Source organism: Zeugodacus cucurbitae, chromosome 5 (assembly GCF_028554725.1).
Source record: "Zeugodacus cucurbitae isolate PBARC_wt_2022May chromosome 5, idZeuCucr1.2, whole genome shotgun sequence".
NCBI lineage: Eukaryota > Metazoa > Arthropoda > Insecta > Diptera > Tephritidae > Zeugodacus > Zeugodacus cucurbitae.
In genome coordinates this window covers 53991996-54013969 of record NC_071670.1, presented here as the reverse complement: position 1 = coordinate 54013969, position 21974 = coordinate 53991996, and the positions used below count along the sequence as shown (strand labels likewise).

The window sequence follows — 21974 nt, the reverse complement described above, 5'->3', positions numbered from 1 at the left end:
CAAAACAATGAATTTGACAACAAAAAGTAATAATTTCGCATCTCTTCTTAATATTTTTAATAAAACCAAAGTTTTACGTCATATCATATTTCTAATTTTCTAAAATATTTCAAAATTTTTTCCAAAAGAAATTGTTTTTTTTTTTAATAAAAAATAAAAATCAATGTTTAAAAAAAAAATATATTTTAAAATAATTTAGTAAAAAAAGGTAAATTAAGAAAATAATAAATTTTTTTATTTATTTATATAAAATTTCCCATGTTTGTAGCTGTATAAAAATTTAAAATATTTTTCATATATTTTCCATAAAAGTCCATCTTGAATTTTTTTCAATAATTGTTTTATATATTATTTTTATTTAAAAAATTGAAAAAATTTGGTTCATATAAAAAATAAATTTCAATAAAATTACTCAAACCTTAAAGTATAATTTTTGCTCCCCTTAAATTTAACTTTTCCAAAACTTTTTTCCAAAAAAAAACTCCAAAAAGAATTTCCACAAAATAACTACATAAATTGCACTCGCATTCAAGCACAACAACCGTTAAAGCTTACACCGTTGATGCTGATGCTGGTGTTGATAATTATGTTGCATGCAACAGATAAGCCATCAAAGCAACTGTCACAGCGACATTACAGCAAACAGAGACGAACATGTTGGCATGCATGCATGCAAATAACAAACGAATGAGCTGACACTTTGCAACAAACAGTCACCACTGCAACAGACACACACACACACACTTGCACTCGTGTGTACTTGTATATTGCATATATAATTATTCTAAATAGCATGAAAATGCACAAACATCGCTGTGTCGCCTCGGAGGCAGGCTGGAGTAGGTCAGTAGTGGTATAATGTGCAGTTACTCCCGACAGGCAGAAATCGGCACACATTTCTAACAACAGCAACAACAACAAGAAATAGAAGAAACAAAAAAGTAGAAGAATTGAGTGAAGAATTGCGGGATCGCCGCAGTTAATTCGAAAGTATTGTACTTGCCACACAGCCATAAATTCACCGTTACGTGCAGTTGTCGAAAAAGGTCAAGGTTGATATGCTGATGCAGATGCCGCGTTTTGTTTGTATTTACTGCTGTTGTTGTTGCATTTTTCAATTGTTGCCTTTATGTTGTTGTGTTGTTCTGCTGCCATTGCTCGTTGTCACCAACAACAATAACTCCCACTCAATTATTTGCGATTTGTGGGAATGCAAGCGTGCCCCTTTCGTTTGCTTTCGCAGTTGTTGTTGGTATTTGTGTTAACGGCATATGCGCCGCAACATGTGTCTGCATACATTTATGAATATTTAACGTTCTTTAGCGAATGTGTTGGCAAGTGGCACAGTGAATGTTTTGATTTTATGCGAATTTTTTGCTTATTCTGAGGATGTTATTGCCTATTTATCTTTTGTTTTTGTTTTTAGAAAGTAAAATCGGCGTAAAATTTGATGGGAAAAATTCTGTTTGTATTTAAGTGATAGGTTACTCGTCAATAGTGTGCAATAGTAATGATGAGCTCTAATGCCTTAATGATGGTATTCATGGTAATCAGTAGGATATTAGCTAAATTGTGATAAAAGTGTGCTATTAGGTTAGATTCTCCCGCTAGGTATTTTAAAAAAGTTTTTTAAAATTATTTTCCACTCAATATACTTCTCCTCTCATGGAAATTTCTCTCTAATCTTTGAACTTATCATCATCTTTGGTTCTATTGCATATCTCCCGCTCATAATATTATTCTTGAGTATTAGTCAAGGTCTATACCAACCAAGAATGCAGTTGCCAAGATATGGATTAAAAGATTTTAAAATGTTTAGGCTTCACTTTTGAATTTCATCGAGTCCTCTAGATCATTAACCCTTACAATACTCCATCTTGACTTTTTCCCCATCACAAACTAACCCAAAAAAAAGACCCGTACAAGTCTATACATTCCAAAAAATACGACAAATATATATATTCGATTCAAAATGTTATATTAACAATTATTTTTGTCAACCTATACTTGTAATGTATTTTTGTCTGTGGATTGACCTCAACTTCGTTTTTCTACATTAAATATATAAAACCAAGCAAAAGTAAGAAACATGAAGATAACCACCAAAATAATCCGAAAAAAATATTAAAAAAAACAACAAAAATAATCAATTACATCAAACATAGAATTTCTTTCGCATACATGTTGCTGTCAACAATGCAACAATGTTGCTAAACAATAAGAATCGATATAACAACTAAAAAACTTGAGAGCTAACAGAGAATCAGTAACAAAAAACGAAGAACAACAACAAAAATGAAGCTAACAGACAAGCAGAAACGAAAAACGAAGAACGACAACAACAAAAATAAATATGTTTATTTAAATCATTCATTGGATAACAACGAAAATCGATTACAGACGCAATATGCGGAACAACAACAATGTATGTGAAAGAAACAACAACAATGCATATGCAGTGAACAACAACAAAAGCAGTAAAATATTTCAGTGAATGCGCACTAAAACAACAACGAAATAACTAGATATGGAGAATAGCAACAAGTTGGCAATTAAGCACAAACTGGAGCAAGTGCATGAAGACTACAAAAAAAAGTTGGGGAAACAAAAAATAAAAGTAAAAGAAAAGAAAAATAAGACTAAAATAAGAAGAAGATGCGGTGCGGAAGTTGAGGAAATGGATTTAGAGAAAAAGCGGAAAAGAAAGAGGTCGTCGAAAGCAGATGAGAGGGCAAATATGAGATGAAAGAGCAGTAAAAGAAAATATAATAAGAAAAAGTAATTATATTTTATATGTTTATAACCGAGTAAAACGCGAAAAAACATTGAGCAAAAAGTAGTAAAAGAAAAAAATTTAAAAAAATCAAGTGAAATTAGCGAGTGCGCAGAAAAATCGCAAAAATCATTGTAAATGAGCAGCAAAATGCAACAAAAAATTATTTATGCTGAAGTGGCACACATAAAGAATTTGCAACAAACTCACTAGAATCCAATGGATGTGGTTAAGTTCATCAACTAACTTCATAATCAGCTTGTAAACACAAATTCTTAATTGACTTCAAATGCATTCAGGTTGTAGCCTACATTCTTCTCATCAGAATAATAACAACAACATTAGACAAAAATTTTAAAAGAATAAAGTAAATATTACGCAGCTTCAGTAGAGCATACAAGTGTGCCTTTGCAACATGTTGCCAATCAACATTTTAAATAGAAAAATGTGGCAACTATAGAATTGTCAAAAAAGAGCAACAGCAACATGTTGGCGACATATTGGGAACACAACGGTAGTGGAATTATATTTTAACTGTCAAAAATAATTTTTTGTTGTTATAAAAGACTTAAGCAACGAACTCGATATAGAGATTTGTTGATTTAGTCCAATATTTTTGTATTAATAGTAGAACAAAATATTTTTTCAAATGTTTATAATAAAGAAAATATTTAATTTATATTATAACAGATTCTAGCCTAATATGCATAAAGTTATTATATTTTCTGGACCAAAAATGCTCCATTTTCCTATTTGATCAAACTATTTTGTTATCAAACGAATTTAAGTAGATAACGGTATTTTCTATACGAATAGCTGTAAATTCCAGCATACACATCTTACATAAGTATATATACAACACAATTCCACAGCACTTCCCCCCTCACACAACGCACAGTAAGCACATGCTTGCCGTCGCATTGCCATTGTTGACCAAATCCAAACGGTTAGATAAGAATGCAATTAACGGTATTTAAACCTGAAAGAATTGAATAATAAACAAGTGGACTTTATAGACTAGTATTAGAACATATATGGCGAATGTTGCCGCGAAAAGTATGCGAACAATTCAAATGGCTTGCAAGTGCAAAGCACAAATGGCCACAGTGGACAAAGAAACAATAAAGCAACAATAACAAAAGCAGTAGCAAGTTGTAGCAGCGATTGTCTGGCATTGCAATAAAAATGTGCTAGGAGATTGTAAGTGGTTGCATAAAAGAGCTAGAAGCAAGTGCAAGAATATATTTGTATATACATATTGCAGCGATGGAATGCATAATAAGAGCAAATAAATATGGCTCTGATCAAAGCAAATATATAAGTTTATAGCTAAACACTTGTGCTGCAATCTGCAACAGTAAACGGCAGCTCTGCAACATTTCATTGTTGCTCAACATGTTGCCACACTTATGTCTGTTATTTACTCGTATAATGGACAGCAGAGCATGGACACTGACAATGAAATTGTTGAAGCGCACACGATTTTCTAACTGCGCTTTTGTGTGGCGCATAGAATAATAACATAATAACAATAACATTCATGCAGTAAACTGTCTAAACAACAGCTGGAGATATAGCAAGTTTATTTAATTATAATGCAGCACCTCGGTGATGGTGAGATTCTTCTACAAATACAGTCGATTTGGAAGAGATTATGTGTAGTTATAATTGATGCTTGAAGGAGATAAATTTGTTTGGCACTTTCAGAGCACTTACTGCTTAATAGGGTTTCAAAATAATGTGTATTTGAAATGACCTCAACCCTTTTTTGCGAAAATATCCATATTAAATATAATAGATCAACCAAAAAATAAAAAATAAAGATTATCACAAAACAAAAACAATAAATTACAACAAATTTTTTCGAGAACTCATATGTATATAATACATCAAAAAGTTGTGAAATATTTATATTAATTGTGTGCGCCTGGATGTAGGCAACAATGTATGTAATAATTTTTTAAATGTGTAGCATACATTTAGGATTCCGATTTAAAGTTGAAATTAATTTTTTTGAGGTTAAAGGTTCAAAAACGGTCGTTAAAAATGTATAGAGTTGCAATAAAATAGAAAATATTTGCTGAATTAACCTAAAAGTTGTAAAAAAGCAATAAGAAGACAAAAATCGTTTTTCTATTGAATGTGCTGTCTTCCAAACCAGTGGATAATAAAATTAAAAGATTTTTTATTCGAATATGAGTTCAGTGATATAAAGAAAGGAGTATAATATTACATTTAAGAGCACAATAACTGAATGGATGGTATTTTTGTAGTGTCTTTCCATATTTAGATGTGAAATGATTTCTAGGAAGTAGTTTTTAAACCAGAAAGCAATTCTAACACTCAAAAATGGTCTGATAAAACTTGACTAATTCATACTAATCTTAAAGAAGCTATTATAATAATTTTTTTTTTTGAATTTCTAATCTACTATTTCTAAATGACTTGGACAAATTTAATGAAATATATAGTATCTTCACAAATATTTGTTTCTCATTTACTGAAATTTTATACTCAGGTTATTGTAGAATTTGTATTTTATTTAGTATTAGGCAAAAGGAAAGGAGCAATAAATCTTTATTAAGCAACAATTTTTTGAAATTTCTTTCACTTTGTTATTAAATTTTACAACAAAATTTAGCTGTAGGTATAAAAATAATAATATATTCTCTTTTCTTCATCTATAACTGTTTTTATTTTTCATTTTGACATCCACTTTCCAACATTAATATTTTATTTACTGTATATATATTCACTAGCACATACTATTTATTACGGAAGTGCTTAAAAAAGACAAATTAAAGAAAAAGAGGAAGAAGAAGTGGAATAAAAAAAACGAAGGTCAGAAATTAAATGTCAAAACCGAAAACTTTTCAAACAATTTTTTATTGTAGCATAACTAAGCCATTTAAATAAAAAAAAATGTTTCTGAAGTACCGTTATGTTTTCAAATTATTTTTTTTTTTACATAAATGAAGCGTTTTTCTGTGTTCATATTTATCACCTACAGCAAAATAAAATCGTCGTGTATTATTACGATTTTACGGTTGAAATCGTGCAAGAAATAAGAGCACAAGAAAAATAGTAATAAACAAAATGGCGGAAAAGTGCAATAGGCATATAACAAAAAAATTAGTTTCGCATAAAAGTGAAATTTGCTTTAAGTTTTTTCTAATGGCTTACACATAAATGTTTACTTATAAACACAGCTCGTGTATAAGAAATGCATTTTATTGCAACTTTCCGGCACGTCACTTGCACAACAACACATTTTTCCAAAGTTTTTATAAGTATAATATGTATGTAAATATATATACATATGTATATTAATTTGTATTACCACACACACACACAGTAGCAGGTGTCACATATGTTTTAACGCCACAATGAATCATAACTATCGTAGAGTACAAGTGTTGGCGTCGACGCAGGCGCCTGAGTTGTGCTTAATTGCTGACGTTTGCATGTCAATTAAAAACAGTGCAACTACTTTATTTACAAACATTGTTGTTGTTGTTGCAATTTTTTTTATTTATTTCTAACAAAATGCCGCACAGTCACTTGTACATTTGCTGTTTCTGTTGACATATTTTGACACTCCATTTCTTCATCACTCTGCTTTGCGCACATACACACATTTCGCAATTGCTTATTTATGAAAATGGAAATTTCTTTTCATTTGCTGCTCACTTCTGCCATCTCTGCCATCTTTCGCAATTCGTCATGCAAGCCAAAATTCATGGTCGCTTATCTGCGGCGCCTTCTTGCGTTTGGCTTGAGCGCATTTTTGCACAATTTGTTGGTGGTGTTTGTTGTTGTTGTTTTTTTTTTTTTTTTAATTTGCGTGCATTTGTAACGGATTTGTTATTCATTTCCGTAACTAATTACGCCGAGTGTGACACCACAACGTTGGCAATGACAAATCTTCTGCTCAACTTAATCCAACACAAATTTGGCATAAACCGTCGCTTGGACGACACTTGTGGCGCCTCAGCGGCTAAAATACGCAGCGAATGGCGTTTGCAATTGCGTTTGTGTGGAACTAATCGTTTAATTATTAAATATTTGGTTTTGCGTTGAAAATAAATTGATTTTTTTTCTTCTACTGCCAAAGTGAAAATATGCAAATTATGCGCATTTGTAGAGGTGAAATGAGGTTAATGCGGCATTTTGCGTGAATTAGTCAGACTTTATGTTGAATTAATTAATAACGGTTATTTAGTGATAAATTACAATTGCGGCGAATGTCAGCTGTGTGCGATTAGGCTTTATTTTTGCTTGCACATAAAGTGCTTAAGAGATTGCTTTGGAAAAAGTGTGTTCTCAGTTGAAATATCATTTGAAAGCAGAATATAACAAATGCAAATATCCGTCCAAAAAAAAAAATTAATTATATATTAAAAAATTAATTATTATCCAAAAATATACAAAAGCAATAAATAAAAGTAATGCACTGAAAATGTTTGCTAATAAATCTGATTTGATTCACCTAACTCGAGTATGAACAAAAGACTTAAGCAACGAACTTGCTACAAATGCTCTACTCTGAAACTGGTTATTGTGCTTTATTTGTACTGATTTTGATATGGCATCGGGTATAATTAAATTGAATATTTTTTTGAGAAATTTGAAAAGTTTACAATCGTAGCACAGTCTAGAACCAGCAAGTTTCTTTAAAGCAGCTTACAACATACTCATATAATTTGTTATAAATTTTTAGAGATTTTATAAATGGAGTATGGTGGTTTTCCATAAAAAATATTATCACAAAATTCGTGATTAATAAAGATAAATAAATTACAACTAAAAATTAAAATTAATTTTAAAAAAATATTTCTGTTCTAAAATCATTTCATATTATTGATCTTGAATGCTTTAATATTTTCATCTAATGTCTAATAATTTTAGAACTTTCAAAATATTGTTTAGGGCTTTTAAATTAGTTAAAAAATAAATAAAATACAAAAAAATTATTTTTAACATAAAAATTAAATATTTTTTTTAACAAAAATCAAATTTTTGATTTTTAAATATTTAAATATTTTTTTTAATATTTTAAATTTATTTAAAATTAAAAAAAGCATTCGAATTTTCAGTTAATACCATGAAACCTGCATTTAAAAAAATAATATTCAATGCAAATATTTTTTCGATATTCCCATACAAAAATAGGTCTGCTTTGATCAGGTTCAGGTTAAAAAGAAAAAAAAATGAAATATAATTCATAAATCATTTTTAAATTACATATAGAATAATTTGTTAAATGCTTGCAATTGCCAGCTAAAATATTTTATAAAATCAGAATTAAATTTTCAAAAGCCTATTTTTTATAGATCTCATGAGAGATTTCTTACTCAAATATAGCATGTAATTTTAAATATTAAATCACAGTTTTTCAAATAAAAAAATTAGACATCTAAATTAGGTCTATTTTTGGGAATTTTTGTAATAATTTTGGGTCATCTTGTATGTAATATTTAATATTTCACAATAAATATATATCTTTCTGAACTTACCGCAAGCATAAATCGCTGATTTCTGAAAAAAAAAGAAAAAAATATTTATAAATTTAGAATTGAATTTTCAAAAAATGTTATCTTCATATAGGAAGTGATATTTTAAATTTTAATCTTGATAAACACACCATATTTTGAATTAGAGAAACAAAATAATATCTTTATAGAAGTCTGTAAGATATCAGTTTGACAAACCAGGCAGAAAGTAATACAAATTATTTTGCATTTTTACAAGGTGGCAACCCTTTTCAAAAGTCATTATTCTCTTTTTTCTTATAAAATGCTTATAAATATTGTATAATTTGGTATGAAATATATGCTTATTGGTTAATTTTTTTTCGTTTCGAGAGGGAGGCAACTCTGTTGAATAAATTTTTTGCTTATCCTTTTCCGATATACAGTAAAAGCTCCTTATTCGCGCTTCCTTTATTCGCGTTTTCTCTATTCGCTGATTAAAAAAATGAGACCCAATTTTTATATTCGCGACTAAAAAATTTTTTATTCGCGGATCTAATAAGCACATACATAATAATAAAATTATTCCAATAGGTACCCAACCCAATATTCTAGTCGAATGTACTAATAAAAAATTAAAATAGATCTAATTACAAGAGAATTTTAAATATTCCACTATTTTCGCAATATTTTTGAACTTTTGGTAATATTTCCATATAGAAGGGGCTCACATGGAACTGAACACAACCTATTGAAGAAGAGGCTTCAACAAGCACTGGAAACGTGACATTCAATTTGAAAAATCTTAATGAAGGTTTAAGAATCTATGGAACGAAGTCTAATTTTTAAGAGACAAATTGCTAATGCGACTGCTGTGTATCAGTCTGAATTGAAGGAGCTTTTGAAAACTGCTAAGCAAGAAAAAATTACAAAATTCTTCAAACCATTGCCTAAGCCTTAAGATAATTAGTTAAAATATTCAAAAACTTCAACTAAATCAATTTTTTATATACCTATTTGTTTTTTTTTTTTGTCACCTATGAACATATCCCCTATAATCCCATATAAATTACCATCCCGTATTCACGGTTTCTGTATTCGCGGCATATTTATGGAACGTATACCCCGCGAATAAAGAGCTTTTACTGTACATATATTTTTTTTCATTTATATTATCCATCTTCGGGCGCATATAACGTTAAAATATTTGTATACAGATAGCAACCTCTAAAAATCCCCACGCCAGTTCCAATAAAACTATATTTCGGCAAAGATAAACCAGTAGTCTTTAGCCTATAATACATTAGACATATACAGTACATACATACCCAGTACTCTACCTTACCCCACTTAAATATAATATTTGTTACTTCGAAATTATTTTCATTAACCAATTTATTTTCATAAATCCAACTAAAGAGATAATAACATGTAATAATTTAATTTGTGTAGTAAATATCACTTAAACCCTTGGAAAATTACGCTAAACACGCGTTCAAGAGCAAAAGTTTAGAGACCTATAACCCTGACACATTTCACACTCGCAAAGCACGAAGCGCACAAATTCAGCCGCGTTTACTTAGTGCAGCCAAGCAATTTTGAATTCGTCAAGTTTAAGAAACAAATGCAGATAATTACAAAAAAATACTATAACCATTTAGACATTTAGTCAGGGCATATGTAAAGACACACGGTCACATTACAAGCGATTACAAAACGCACAATTGCCGAGAGAGAAAGAGGCAAGGACAACCCTATTTGTTTGCATTGGTGGAACCTTATATGGCAATTACCGAATTTGTATTTCGCTTTGGCTTTCGGAGATGTGAATGATGCAGAAAAATACAAGATATGAGCTCCCATGAGTACTCATATGTGAGCACTGACAAACACAGTCACATCCTCTGTAGCTGTAGGTTAGAAGCTTTGTTTGAAAAGCGAAAGCGCAAGCTTTGCCACACTCCAAGTGATTTTCCATGCAGAAAAACCGCAACAAATTTAACAAAAGTAAAAACAACTACAGCATTGCAATGAAAAGGAAAATGGCAAATGGCAATGAAAATCTGTTTGAAAAAAATCGCGAAATTAAAATATTCTTGTAAAGCATTATGTGAAACGGTAAACAATGGAAATTATGAATAACTGTGTGACAAAAAAGGCAGAGCAAAAACAACAAAGCAAATTGTCATTATTAATAAGCAGTCATATGTGGTTAGTGTATATTTGTGTAGACACTTGTATGTCTCTTATATGCGCTTTTGGTATGACAACAACCTTGACATCATCAACAAAGTGCCGCCAAGCAGAAACCACCACTAATTCTATAGGAATTTGCTTTATGACACGCGCACAAGAATCGCGCACGGCTTGTGGGTGGTTAGCGCTTACCGTGGCTTTAGTGATATGCGTTGTTAAGTGGTTAATGATGTGTTGGCTTTATATTAAATTGTGTTTAATTGCTTGTTGTTGTTGCATTTTTTGATTTGTCATGGATTTGAAAACTTTGTTCGAACATAAACTCATTTTTATATGCAAGTTCTTACATGAATTAGAACTTTTTTCACCAGACCATAATTTTTTTTACGATTTGTGGTCCCTTCCACAAAATTATTCACTCCCAACAATCATTTACTTCAGTAGAGCTCTCTACTCTCCAAAACAATTTAGCATACACCTTAGGTTTATAGATAATTTTTGAGTTATTTCAGGATAGCTAGCTGTTTGAGTATCACCTATTCAGCCCATCACTAGAAACCTTTATTCAACTATCGATTTCCAATCCATGATTTCCAAGAAAAAACCTCAAAGTACGACCAAAGCTCCAAACACAGGGTTCATTTGTTCTTCTCCTACAATTTATAGCCAAATACCGACATTTTTAATGAAATATACATATATCTATGAAATATATTAATAAGTTATCAAAATAACCCTCTATTCTTTACTTTAATTTATTAACTAATTTTTCTACTTTCTTTCTTACTTTCTTTTATCTTCTAGTACTCAATGTCGCCGCCGGCAAAGCACCAATGCAAATCTCTACCGATGGTCCAGGTGCACCACAAAAAGCTATCGACGGTTCAACATCGGCATTCTTTACACCGGAAACCTGTTCACTCACTAAACCTGAACGTTCACCCTGGTGGTATGTGAATTTACTGGAACCCTATATGGTGCAATTGGTTCGTTTGGATTTCGGCAAGTCGTGCTGTGGTAAGTATCATAAAGACACTCTGGAATATACTCAGAGTTCTTTAGGAATTAACTCTCGAAATAGTCACATCGAGCTAAGCTTCTTTAACCTGATTCTACTCTAAGTACCACAACCTCCTTCAGGAGAAAGGTCTATGTATTTTACATCATCTAATCTTACATTAGATCGTAGAAAGTAGGTATTATTAAGAAAATGCTAACAAAAAGAGCTCAAGAAGCATCTATCACGCAGTTTCTTCAGTTCTAGCTTCAGACAATATTAACCTTTTAATGATCTCAAGTTCAGATGGAACTTTCTGTACTGTTCCCAACTACATAAGACTCTTCTTAAACCTTGAACTCCTCTTGAGATTTAATCAGACCAATCTATCCGGAAATACTTGGTCTACTTATCAGACTTATTTACGAAGATTTTGGCAATTAAAGACATTACTGATATTTAGAACCGAAACACATGCCTCCCGAACTGTGTCTACATTCCGGCAAAACAATCTCCCTTCGACACACTGTAAAGTGTTATCAGACGTGCACACCAAAGCGTTCGTTTAGCTTTCACTTCATTTAATCACACAATGCGACCAAGCAGACAGTCAACCAGTCTGCCAGCCAGCCAGCCAGTCGTGCAACCAACGGAGTTATGTGATTTTTGTTTACCTTCAGAGCTCCACCAGCGACACCAGCTTCATTTCTATGCAACGACATTGTTATTGGTCCCTATGTCGTGCCTTTTGAATTGTTTCTCAAACGACAAAATTCGATTTTTCCACAAGCCAACAGCAGCAGCCAGCAGCTGCGGGCTGTCGTCTGCGCGATTGTCGTCTGCACCGGCTGTTCGCTTTCAATGTGACTTCTCAGTATGGGATTGTGAGTCATACGCGCCGTGGCTGAATGGAGTGTTGAGGTCGCGACGAGTGGAGATCACTTGAGAGTTTGTCGTTGCAGCCGCAGCCACAACTGCCGGTGTCTGTGGTTGCTCCACACAATTTATGATTACTTTCACTAAGTAATGTAGCTGGAGCGATCGTGTAGTTGTTGTTTAACGTTGTTGTTGTTGTGGTCGTTGCTATTCGAGTTGCAGAAACAAGTAGCACCAAAACAAACGCTGGAAGATTTTGGTAGCACAGTTGAGCTTAGTTGAACCCACTAAGTTCGTATGAGCTCTGAGTAGTTTTGATCTTTTTGTTTACTGGAGCTACAGAGCTCGGTCAATGAACTGCAGGAAGACTTGTTTACTACATTTTTATTTTATATTTAACTTTTTCCTACTTCTCCATTTGCAGGTAACAAACCCGCCACGATTGTTGTGCGCGTCGGCAATAACCGTCCCGATCTCGGCACTAATCCGATTTGTAATCGTTTCACGGGTCTGCTCGAAGAGGGTCAACCACTCTTTTTACCTTGCAATCCACCCATGCCCGGTGCTTTCGTCTCTGTACACTTGGAGACGACCACACCGAATCAATTGTCCATTTGCGAAGCTTTCGTTTACACCGATCAGGCGTTGCCCATTGAACGCTGTCCCACCTTCCGCGATCAGCCACCAGGTGCGTTGGCATCGTACAATGGCAAATGTTACATCTTCTACAATCGTCAGCCATTGAACTTCTTGGATTCACTTTCATTCTGTCGCTCACGTGGTGGCACACTTATTAGCGAGAGTAACCCGGCGCTGCAGGGTTTCATCAGTTGGGAATTGTGGCGTCGTCATCGTACCGATATTAGCTCACAATACTGGATGGGTGCTGTACGTGATGGCACAGATCGCAGCACCTGGAAGTGGGTGAATGGCGAGGAGGTGGCGGTCTCCTTCTGGAATCATCCCGGTGGTGATGAGGATTGTGCACGTTTCGATGGCTCGAAGGGTTGGCTCTGGAGCGACACGAACTGTAATATGTTGTTGAATTTCATATGTCAGCATCAGCCTAAGACTTGTGGTCGCCCAGAACAGCCACCAAACTCAACTATGGTCGCATTGAATGGCTTTGAAGTGGGCGCTCAGATCAATTACTCTTGTGATGCCAATCATTTGTTGGTGGGACCGGCAACACGCACTTGCTTGGAGACAGGTTTCTACAATGAATTCCCACCCGTTTGTAAATGTAAGTAAATTTGGATTAAGCTTCATACGAAGAGACAGCTAATACAATTGTTCTTCTCACACAGACATCGAGTGTGGACTGCCTGCTTCTATACCACATGGTACATATGATCTGATCAACGGTACCGTCGGTTATCTCAGCGTAGTAAAGTATGCATGTGCTAAGGGTTATGAGATGATTGGACGTGCTGTGCTCACATGCGACTTTGATGAACGTTGGAACGGACCACCGCCACGTTGTGAAAGTAAGTTCTACTAAATGTTATTATGTTACGTAAAATATATTTAATTTGTGTCTTCTCTATCTTCCATAGTCGTTGAGTGTGACACCCTACCAGGCAACTACTACAACACTATCATATCCGCACCCAATGGCACTTACTACGGTTCGAAGGCCGAGATCTCCTGTCCACCTGGTTACCGTCTCGAAGGACCACAAGTGCTCACCTGTTTGGCTACTGGTCAATGGAGCAGCGCTCTCCCGCGTTGCGTACGTCTTGAACAATCTACACCAGCGCCGACGCAACCACCAACACGTCCACCCACACAACCGCCCACAGCATCACCCGCGGCACCATCGACGACTTCGTACAAACCACGCATCACCTCAACTTCAAGACAACCCTCTTACAAACCGACCACCAGCACTACTCAGGCCACGAGCACTACAGCACAACTGGATCTGCTTGGCGGCGGTAAGTTTTCGTGAAAAAGTTGTTTACCGAATATCAAGTATGAACTTAATCAAATAAATTCTCTTTTTTTCAACCTCAATAGACTCTGATGAGGAGGTCACCTACGTTGTACCCGGTACAGTACGCGAAGAATTCCCACCACGTCGCACCCTCAGACCTGTATCTATACCCAAACGCACTAGCACAACACCGGCTTATCATGCGCCAACTACAACGACCACAACCACGACAACTTCGCGTACACGTCCTTACGCTCCGGTGGAGTCCACAACACGCAACACTCAGAACATTATTCTGAACGCCCATCCACAGGATAATGAAATTGCCGATAGCGTTAATATACGACACAATCAATCGCCGAATGTCAATGTACCGTTCGCTGTGGACAATGCCGATCGCAAGGAGACCAAGGAGGCTAAACTTAATTTGGGCGCCATTGTCGCTTTGGGCGCTTTCGGCGGTTTCGTTTTCTTGGCTGCCGTCATCACGACAATCATCATTTTGGTGAGAAGGTGAGTGAGATAGCTTGTTTATTTGCACCATTCCTAATTGGTTTATATCGAGAAAAAATAGAAGAGTGTTCGCAGTGGTTTCCCTAATTGGTTAATCCACTGCGTGCTTTTCTCATTAAATATTTGTAAATATTGATATTGTTTACTAAACTAGTTTCTTAGTACAGTGTTCTACATATCCTCAACAGAGTTATATTCGCACCTAAATAATGTTTGTATTTAATTTTAAGACCCATGTGAGACCTCTTCTATTCATCAAACCCAATACGTTTTTTTTGTGTGGAACCATATGCAGGACTAACCATGTTCATTTCGCCTAAGTTCCCAGCTCGGTTCTATTATCATTTCTTCACAACCTTAGAAAATTAATTATAAAATATATTTAGGGAAAAAGAGAAAGAATAAACCCTACAAAATTTAGTAGATTATAACGACTCTTAATACATTTATTCCACTTGGAATAGCAGAACCTTTAAACTACTTTCTAACAACCCTCTCAAGACCTTCGAAGAGGTTGAGAAGTATGTCGAGAGTGAAAGCTAGTATTGAGAATTATTATTAGTAGAATACTTTTCGTCCAACTAATACTTCTCAGCCCATTTATTGTAGATTTAGAATATATTCCCATTTAAATTTTTAATTTTCAAACAAGAGCAGCCAAAAGGGCTTTGGATCATATATGAAAGAGATGTCAACAAATTTTAATACTCGATCTTTGGATTGATATAGATAGAAAGGAATGCAAAGAGAGTGAGAGAGAGAGAGGGTTAGAGAGATTGGAGAACTTTCTCACTATAGTCGGGTTTGCATAATTCGAACGAACCAGACTTTATCCGAACTTTAGCTGAAAGATTCGGAGAGTTTGAGCCAGAGAGATTAGGGTATTATAATCAATACAGTCGGGCCCTTTTAACCCAAAAGTAACTGATTTTATATTAGATTAAAGATCGGAAGTAATATCCAAAAAAGTTGAATGTCTTATCTACTAAAAACACACACAAAGGGAGGGATAAAATTAAACTTGAGAGATCCAGAAGAAATTCAAGTTGTGCCAAGATGGACGTTGTTATTCCAAATTCCTTATCTTCATATTTCCTTCCCCTTTCCATATTTTCTTGTCCAAAAATGTTTTTAACTCCAACAAAGTTGTCTCCCATTTCTCATACCCTCAAATATTTGACGACTTTGGAAGTCCCATAATAAAGAATCCACAAACAATCTTTTGTCAAACCACAAAATCGTATCAGATCCACCAAAAGCGCAATAAAATTCAATGCAAACAGAGCAAAATCACAAAAAAAAACAAATTCCGCATTCATGCATTTGTAATCTCGTATTGTTGTTGTCTGTATATTGTTGTCATTCATTTAGCACCTCGAACAGCAGGCGGCACAATGCAAAATGTTATTGTGTCAACCATGTACACAGGTCACGCCTACCATTCCCTCCACCACCCAACAACAACAACTACAACAACACACGTACCTCTGGCACACAGTTTAGTACAACAACGTCAACGCAACAACGAGCACAGCACGTAACACGTAACGGCTACATCAGTCCGACACGTTTCTACGATCAGCACAGCAGCATCAGCTCCTCCACACGCTATGCCGGACCACCCTCGCTCTGGTATAGCGTATTGGCGCTGCCATTTGACGATCAGAAATTAGGACGACGTGAGTTGAGCACCTATGGACGTGGTTATACGGCGCGGGCGGGTTACTTTAGTAATTATCCAACGCAAGAGAGGCCGGAAAAGAAGACGAAAAGCGCCGCAGCGCAAAAGCAAACCGCCGCAATGGAGGAGGATGATAGCGAGAAATATGCGTAGAGCGGGGGAGAGAGAGAGTGAGTGAAAGAGAGCGAAGATGTTTTTTAGATTTCAAACATCTAACGAGGAAACGAGAATTTAAGAGGAAAATATATGAAAAATACAAAATAATCAATAAGCAATCGATCGCAAGCAAATCGAGTTAACGTGCCAAAGAATCTTGAAATAGTATACTTCAATTTTATGTGAAGAAAAAAGGAAATAACATAGCAAAGTAAACGAAACGAATTTTTTTAAGTACAACATAAAGGCCATATTTTTAATGAACAAAAACAAAAAAAAAAACAGTAATATAAAAACAACGAAAAATGGAAAGAAAAACCGAAAATAAAAGCAGCAACCGTTAAATGCAAACCGAGCGCACGCAGCAGACATGTAAGCCACAAAACAACAACATTTACTTACATATGTACACCATACAATATTCGTCACTGATTCACTAAGGAATAAAACGGTTACTCATGCAACTGGGGGAAATGTTAATATATTAAATAAATAAACAAAAACAAAATTAAATAATAATTAAATTAATAAAAAAAAACAAAAACAACTCGTATTAAGCAAATGCAATGCTGCCGCCTTGCTGTCTTGTCTGTGCACGCAATCAAACAACCATCCAACCAAACCATCCAAACAATCAGTAAATAATCCAAGCATAGCCACACTTATACCAGTCACCCACTCATCCATGCAAACCAAAGAAATAAACAAAAAAAATTAAAAAAAAAATCACAAGAAAATCTTAGAATATTTTTTGCGCCAGTACCTAATCGCACGTATATGTATGCTAACCCCCATTCTATATGTATATGTATAAGTATGTGTGTGTCTGTATGTTTAATTAGCTATCGCAAACTGTAGCGTACACCGGCGTCTGAAAGCGGTTTGGTGGTTTGAACGCTCATATCCCAACACTGTACCCAACGGCCAAGGCTTCTTCAGTGAACACAACTCGAAATGCACGCAAACATGCAACAGTCACCATTCACATATATTATTCACCAGTAGTAGCATACAGTAGCACAAATAAGAAATCGAGGGATTTAATAAGAATTTAAGAAATCAAAATAATTAAGAATTAATTAAAAGCTGTCTCAGTACCTAGCAGTTTCAAAAGACATCCTCCAGCTTTCTTACTTGTGGCACTGTATACTCTAAATGTCCTTTCATTATATATTTTTTATGTAATTTGTATTTGTATTTCTTGAAAAAAAAAATGTGTTGTGTCTAACTTTGTTGTGTCCCTAATGGTGCTTTGCAATCCATATACCACAGCACGCCCTGTATTCAATTACTTAAATGTGCCTTATCATGTGTGTTTTCGTTGAACTTGTGAAACACTTGCTACTAAATCGCACTCTTTGTTCTTTTCTCTCTCTTTCGTTTAGAAATCGCACTACCCAACACTATCGTCATCGCGCATCACCCGACTGCAATACAGTGGCTTCGTTCGATAGCTCTACTTCGGGTTCACGCAATGGACTGAATCGGTAAGTTCTTTAAAATACTATTCTATAATATTTGTATGTGAAAGCAAAACTTCTCCAGAAATTATTTGAAATATATTAACATAAATCCTCTCATCTATCTAGTTACTACCGCCAAGCTTGGGAAAACCTACACGAATCTGCTTCGAAGAGCAGCACACAACATGCTTTACGCCGCAAGGATACACTTGACCCACCAACTATGCACTCTCGTGACAATTTACGTGAGAATATGCAGCGTTCCAGAGAGAATCTTGATCGGTGGGTTAATCTTAATTTTAGAGAGAGCATAAACACAATTGTTAGTTTGAGGAAAAATTTAGTTCATTATCTTCTTTTATAAAGAAGTGATCAAGAGCAAACTTTTACGTGTCGCTAAAGTGACGTCAGTAAAATTATTAATAATTTCATATTCACGGTCAATCAATTACGTTCCAAAACGAAGGTTATACGAAAGTAGAAACTGCAACCATTATCTGATGAGTTTTATATATTCATAGGTCATTTTCGAGAGACAATGTATAGATGAACTTCAGAGAAAGTTTGTGATCTCACTGATCTACAAACTTCGAAGTCCAAATATAGTATTATATGTGTCTAATAGTTATTAGTTCTAGAACGAATAGCTGAAACCGGCCTAATATGAACAAAATTGATTGTCCTAATCTTAGATCTATTTGCCTATAATTAAAACATGCTTTTGAGCTTCCAAATCAAAAGCTTTAAGCTCTTTTGACCTCAACTTTGAATAACAGCTTTTTAGGCATTCTAGAAAAATTCCAAATCTAAATCTTTAAGCCCTTTTGAACTCAACTTTGGAAAAATTCCTTGATAATGTCAAAACAAGGCATTAACAGAACGCATATATAAAACTCAAAACTCTTTAGCATCACTAGAATTCTACTAAGAATCGTTACTCATCTGATAAATTATTTTCAGAAACAAAAAATCTCGAATAACATCTTCTAACTTCAAAATTTTTTAACACCAATTTAATTTTCCTTACAGTGTCGGTCGTGAGAACTATGGCATGCGTGATAACTCTGAAATGGTCGTCTCCGATGTGTGTCTAAAAGGTAAATATTTGTGAACTGAATTTATTAACCTTACATAAACTGATGTGGCATTCATTTCATTAGCTGGCGAAAAGAAACGCCATCACCACCATCATCACAAGAGCAGCACACGCAATGGCGAATATCGCGATCAATCGGCTGGCAGACGGGAACACCATAGACATAGTGGCGGACATTATTGACCAACCATGGTGATTACCATAAATGTGGATCGAGAAGCCGTTACAAGCACAAGCAACGCCCGATACATTTATTAAATGAACAACGAAAAACAAAAGAAATTCATTTTAAGCACAAATTATTAAGCGGAAAAAATGTATTTTGTTAATATTACCGTTATGTTGTGTGCAATTTTTAAGCTAAGTGAGTTGCAGTGCGAAATGCAAATAATTTACGCTAACATTTCTAATAGTTAATATGTAAAGCGAAAAACATTAAGCAGTCAGTAGATTATCCTTAAAAAAAAATACGTTGAAAAACGAAAAGCGTTGATTTAAGTTGGCGTGTAGAGCAGTTGAATGGAGGGCAGGCAAAAGCAACTGTATTTGTATGTTGAATTAGTGCTTTTATTTATAGCTCACATTTTTTTTTTTGTTTTAACTTAGTTCAAGTTTAATTAGTTTTAATTTGTGCACAAAGTGAAACAGAAACAGAAACTGAAAAGGAAACAGAAACTGAAAATGAAACAGAAAGTAACTGAAACAGAAACTGCGACAGAAACAATAAGTAACTGAAACAGAATAGTGACAGAAACAGAAACTGTAACTGTAGCAAAAAAATACTGAAGCTGACCTTGTAACAGTAACTGTAAAAACATAGTAACAGAAACAGGAACAGAAACAGAAATGTAACTGACACTAGAACAGTAAAAGCAACTTTTCTCCTCAAAGTTTTTTCTACACATTTCTCTGCGCCTAATCATTTATTACACTGTTTGCTTACATTTTGTAACGACTTTTTGCTTACTTCTTTTATTTTCCAAAAATTATGAGTAGCTTGGTTGAGTTTAAATTCCATTTTTGAATAATTTTAAGCTAAATCGATTTATTCATAGTACCCATTACAAAGAAAAGGAAAATCTAGTAGAAATTCCACATTCAATTTTTTTATGTATTTATTTACAATCAACCTTCACACCCACACCCACACACACACATACGACGTTCACATGCATTTAGTTGTTAACAAATTAGATAAAAGAACATTTATATATATTTATTTGTTAATTAGTGTGCCATTACCGGCAACTTACACATTAATTATAAAGCGCTATACATATAAATACATACATACATACATAGGTAGATATGTATGTAAGCGTAAATATATATTTTATGTATAAAATAAGTTTTAATGTGAGAATGCATTTGTCAATAGTTATTCTTATAATTTTCATATTTTTTTTTGTTTTTGTATAAATTTTTATTTTTTTTTTATTTAAGTCGTAAATTTTAACACACAAATTTATGTAAATAATATAATAAATTATATAAAACATATATATTTTAAAAATATAAAATTGGTTCTTTATATTTCAATTATTTAAAAAAGTGAGTAAATTGGATCGTCTTTTCCCTTCTTTTGGGAGAGCTTATTTGGTTTGAGATATTTTAAGAAAGAAATCCATAAACGATGAAATAATAGAAATAATACTTAAGAGTGCTGCAGAAGCTTAAAGAATCGCTTGACTTAAAAGGAACTGCAATTTTCCACTGCCCTCTTAGGCATAAGGAACCGATTTTATTTTCAAAGCGTCTTCCGTTCTGATGATGATTCTGATAGAACCAATAAGCGGAAACTGTCTTTGGAATGATAGGTTTACTGGAAAAACTACCTACACTACCAACCATAGACAAAAGCTATCCTCCTACATAAAGAAGAACCCAATTTAGAGTTCAGTATAATAGTTCGATCTCAGCTACATGTCATTAACTTATATTAAAAGAAGAACTTCTCAGAGAGAATACTTATCTGAAGGGTTGGCGCTGAATGAGATGCTATTAGGACTCAATCAGGATTAACCTATATAGTGTGAGGTTTCTGATTCCCACCAAATGGAATACATTTACGTTAAATGTGAAGGTGATATATGACATATCGACGAACATACCATGTAGTATATGTATATGTACAAGGAATATAATAATACACCTCACAAGTTGGTCAATACCAGTATATTCCTTAGCCAAACCCATGCGAGATCGATTTCCCCCTCTTTCTCTTCTCTTCATTTCTTTTCAGTCATCATAATCGTCCTATCAGATCTACAATTGAGCGTCTAGTGGAAAATTTTGAATCAACAGGCACAGTACAATATGTTCCCGTGTCAGTGTGACAAAGAAGTACCGATAATGTCGAGAACATGCATGCCGCTAGAAAATCAAATCAGTCTCTCCCACGTCGTTCTCAAGCATTAGGCATCTCTGTGACGTCGTTGTGGCGAATTTGGCCTACATCCTTACAAGATCAAATTGATGCAAGAACTGAAGCCGCTTGACCATCAAAAAACGTCGTCTCTACGTGAATTTGGCTAAGCAACAACTTGAAAATGATCCGGATTTTCATCGAAAAATTATCTTTAGCAATCAGCAATTAACACATGCTCCTGAGTCATCATTGCATCCCGGTCGGAGGCGTTATTGAGGCGTACTTCTTCCGTGAAGATCAAAACCGGCACGTTACTGTGAATGTGATAACCGAACATTATTGGTCCGAATTGGATGATATGTGTACTTGGACAATATGTGGTTCCAACAGGACGGCGCCACAAGCCAAACAGCGTATTTCACATTCGATTACACATTAAGTAGTCAAA

General features: G+C 34.3%; 1 protein-coding gene across 3 annotated transcripts in view; it reads left to right on the top strand.

Moving 5' to 3' along the window:
- LOC105209103 (uncharacterized) overlaps positions 1-20658 on the top strand; it is a 79624-nt gene extending 58966 nt beyond the window's left edge. Inside the window, exons 4-12 of one of the 3 annotated variants that reach the window (XM_054230987.1) lie at positions 11245-11457; positions 12738-13556; positions 13621-13800; positions 13870-14250; positions 14333-14762; positions 17985-18086; positions 18189-18344; positions 19092-19159; positions 19223-20658. In XM_054230987.1, coding sequence (XP_054086962.1) covers positions 11245-11457; positions 12738-13556; positions 13621-13800; positions 13870-14250; positions 14333-14762; positions 17985-18086; positions 18189-18344; positions 19092-19159; positions 19223-19341 — 2468 coding nt within the window. In that variant the 3' untranslated portion in view covers positions 19342-20658. Of the gene's footprint in view, positions 1-11244; positions 11458-12737; positions 13557-13620; positions 13801-13869; positions 14251-14332; positions 14763-16133; positions 16972-17984; positions 18087-18188; positions 18345-19091; positions 19160-19222 lie in introns of those variants that run through there. The other 2 variants (XR_008471248.1, XR_008471247.1) reach the window with 2 other exon arrangements.
- The last annotated feature ends 1316 nt before the right edge of the window (positions 20659-21974 follow it).